Raw genomic sequence first — 2,404 nt, 5'->3', positions numbered from 1 at the left:
ATCAGCTGGTCACAGGTTCAAACCCCACTGCGGTCAGCATGTCGTTGTGTCCCTGAGACACTTCACCCCAAATTGCTTCTGTGGGGATTGCCCACAGTATTGAGTATGTAAGTCACTTTGGATAAAAGCGTCTAACAAGTGACATGTAATGTAATGATTCTTTGGTCACATCACAGAAATCTTATATTAGACTCAAAAACTGTTAAAGTTAAAAATGAGGGAAACAGTTGATTTTGGTACCTTTTATTTGAAACAAAAGCATTAAGAAAACACGTTCACTGGGTTTAACAGTAGTCTCTTTTCCTTATTAAAATCCATTGTTGAAACGTCAATAAAAACACTTCACTGCCTCAACAGAGCGCCAGGCACAGAAGGTAAAACCCTCGCCCGTCAGCTCATTTCGGACATTAACAAATCATACAGACGAGAGGACAGGCTGCCAGGACAGACAGACCCAATCAGCAGGAGGACGACGCATCACCAATGTGTTCACATCAGAACATTTAAAAAAAAACAGATTTTTACAAATGGACAAACGTTTAAAGAATAAGACCCACAGACAAGGGAGCAGGACAGCACCAGTTCACCTGTAACACACCCCACCAGGACCTGATGGCCCGGGTCCTGGGCCCCGAGTCCTGAAGCAAGCTTCTGCAAATATTCATTACCCATCACAACTATCAGAATGAGCCTTACTTAAAATAGACATTTTTAAACTAACAAAATAATATCTGATATTGGTCCCAACACTATGATACAAAACACTTTACATACACACTGAGGCTTCAATCCTCTTTTCGAAGGGCCTCGGTAAAAAGCTTAAAAAACAGATATAAAGTTAAGATGAGCTTTTTGATCATGAATTCTCTACGTCTCATGGTAGCAGCAGAACTCTGGATCTTTATATCTTCTCTAAGAGGTTAATATTCATGTATACTAACGGATACATTCATCATTTTTTTACCATTTACAGGGCGTTTCACTGCTCTTCATGCCCTCAGTGTTCAGGACCAAAGGTCCAGGTTGTCGGTGTAGGCGAAGCCGGGCTCTTGCCGCAGCTTCCAGTAGGTGTCGTTGCTAAGCCACACTTCTCTGCCCGCCTCGTCCACAGTTTTCCTGAAAGATGACAAGAAAAAAAAATGTTTTCCATTAATATTCAACATTTATAAAGAGGAATAGTTCATACTTTAATGTTTGGATGCTAAATACACACAACTAGCAGCCGGTTAGCCAGTGGGGGACAAAGTACTCAAATATTTTCCTTAAGTAAAAGTGCTAAACATTTTCTCCAGGAAATGATCACTGGGAACAACTGAGACAGTTAGCCTGGCCAATGCTAACTGTCTCCATCGAGTAGCGCCTCTTAAAGTCAACCACACATTCATTCTCATTTGTTAAATCTGCACAGAAACTGAGAAGAAATAAAAGCAGCTTCAGAAGTTATGTTTGACTACTTTTTGGTCAGTAACTTCCTGAAAATCATGTCACCACCCTGAGGTTGCCAGGCAACCAGCAGTCTCATTCTTACAATGTCTACACTTTATTATAACACACCATCATAGTACACAGTTTTACTTACAATTTGAACTCAGACATTTTTTTTCTAAAATGTCATATTTTGACAAGGGACTGAAAGTGTCCTGCGAGACGTATTTGGTTGTAGAAAGAGTGGATCTCCTCACCTGAAGAACCTGGAGATGTGCTCCTCCCCCGTCTTGGTCATCTCCTTCCTCCTCTCCCTCTGCTTTTCCTCCACCTCATCCTTCTTTTTATCTGCTTCTGCTACCTTCCCCTCCTCCAGCAGCCTGAGGGAGAGTTTAAACAACCGCTTAACAAAGACTGTAAAAAGTACAAATGTTTCCGTCTAAATAAATTAGAATGCAGCATGTACCTCTGGTCTGGTCTGAAGCGAGTGTCTGTGGGGGGGAGGGCGGCCTTCAGCTCGGGGGTCAGCTCGTTCAGCTCTCTGGCGTAACGGGAGAAGCCGTAGAACTGGGCGTAGTCATCGGGCTGCACGGCTAAACAGGAATTCACATCATGCATATTAAAAGGATATACAAATACAATGTTGAAAAATCTAAATTCTAGAGACTTATACATTATTATTATTATAATGTACAAAGAATAGAAACTGAAAATGTATTCCCAAATTAAAATGTTGTCGATCTGTAGGTCGATCTGTGTTCTGATCTGATCTTCTGATGGAAGAACATAATCTAGGATTACCCAATCATTTCCTATAGCCAGGGGTGCACATAAGTGGTACGCAGGTACGCATGCGCGGCAACAATCTGAAATGCGTACCGTCAGTTGTGTCACAAAGCGCATTTGCGTACCGATGTATTTGTGAAGCTTTTCCATAAGGCGGTTGGATCACCGGACGACGGAGTCGGTCTCCGTGTGC

The 2,404-nt window shown here is 42.1% G+C and overlaps 1 protein-coding gene across 1 annotated transcript; it reads right to left on the bottom strand.

The window, feature by feature from the left end:
• Positions 1 to 227: 227 nt before the first annotated feature.
• LOC104952125 (oxysterol-binding protein-related protein 6-like) lies at positions 228 to 2,043 on the bottom strand. Its single transcript, XM_010778881.1, has 3 exons — positions 1,892 to 2,043; positions 1,683 to 1,805; positions 228 to 1,116 (listed from the first exon to the last, which is right to left on the bottom strand). Exons 1-3 carry the CDS (start codon positions 2,041 to 2,043, stop codon positions 1,005 to 1,007), a joined length of 387 nt encoding a protein of 128 aa, XP_010777183.1. The 3' UTR covers positions 228 to 1,004.
• Positions 2,044 to 2,404: the final 361 nt, after the last annotated feature.

Source organism: Notothenia coriiceps, unplaced genomic scaffold (genome assembly GCF_000735185.1).
Source record: "Notothenia coriiceps isolate Sejong01 unplaced genomic scaffold, NC01 NC01_scaffold00019577, whole genome shotgun sequence".
In the NCBI taxonomy this organism is placed as follows: domain Eukaryota; kingdom Metazoa; phylum Chordata; class Actinopteri; order Perciformes; family Nototheniidae; genus Notothenia; species Notothenia coriiceps.
Note: the sequence above shows the minus strand (reverse complement) of the source record. Positions and strands in the feature narration are given on the sequence as shown.

Excerpts from the sequence above, each read along its gene's own strand:
- LOC104952125 (XM_010778881.1), bottom strand. The coding sequence starts at position 2,043 with ATGCATGATGTGAATTCCTGTTTAGCCGTGCAGCCCGATGACTACGCC. Across the intron at positions 1,806-1,891 it reads CGCTTCAGACCAGACCAGAG|GCTGCTGGAGGAGGGGAAGG; the intron begins GTACATGCTGCA and ends ACTCTCCCTCAG. Across the intron at positions 1,117-1,682 it reads CACATCTCCAGGTTCTTCAG|GAAAACTGTGGACGAGGCGG; the intron begins GTGAGGAGATCC and ends GTCATCTTTCAG.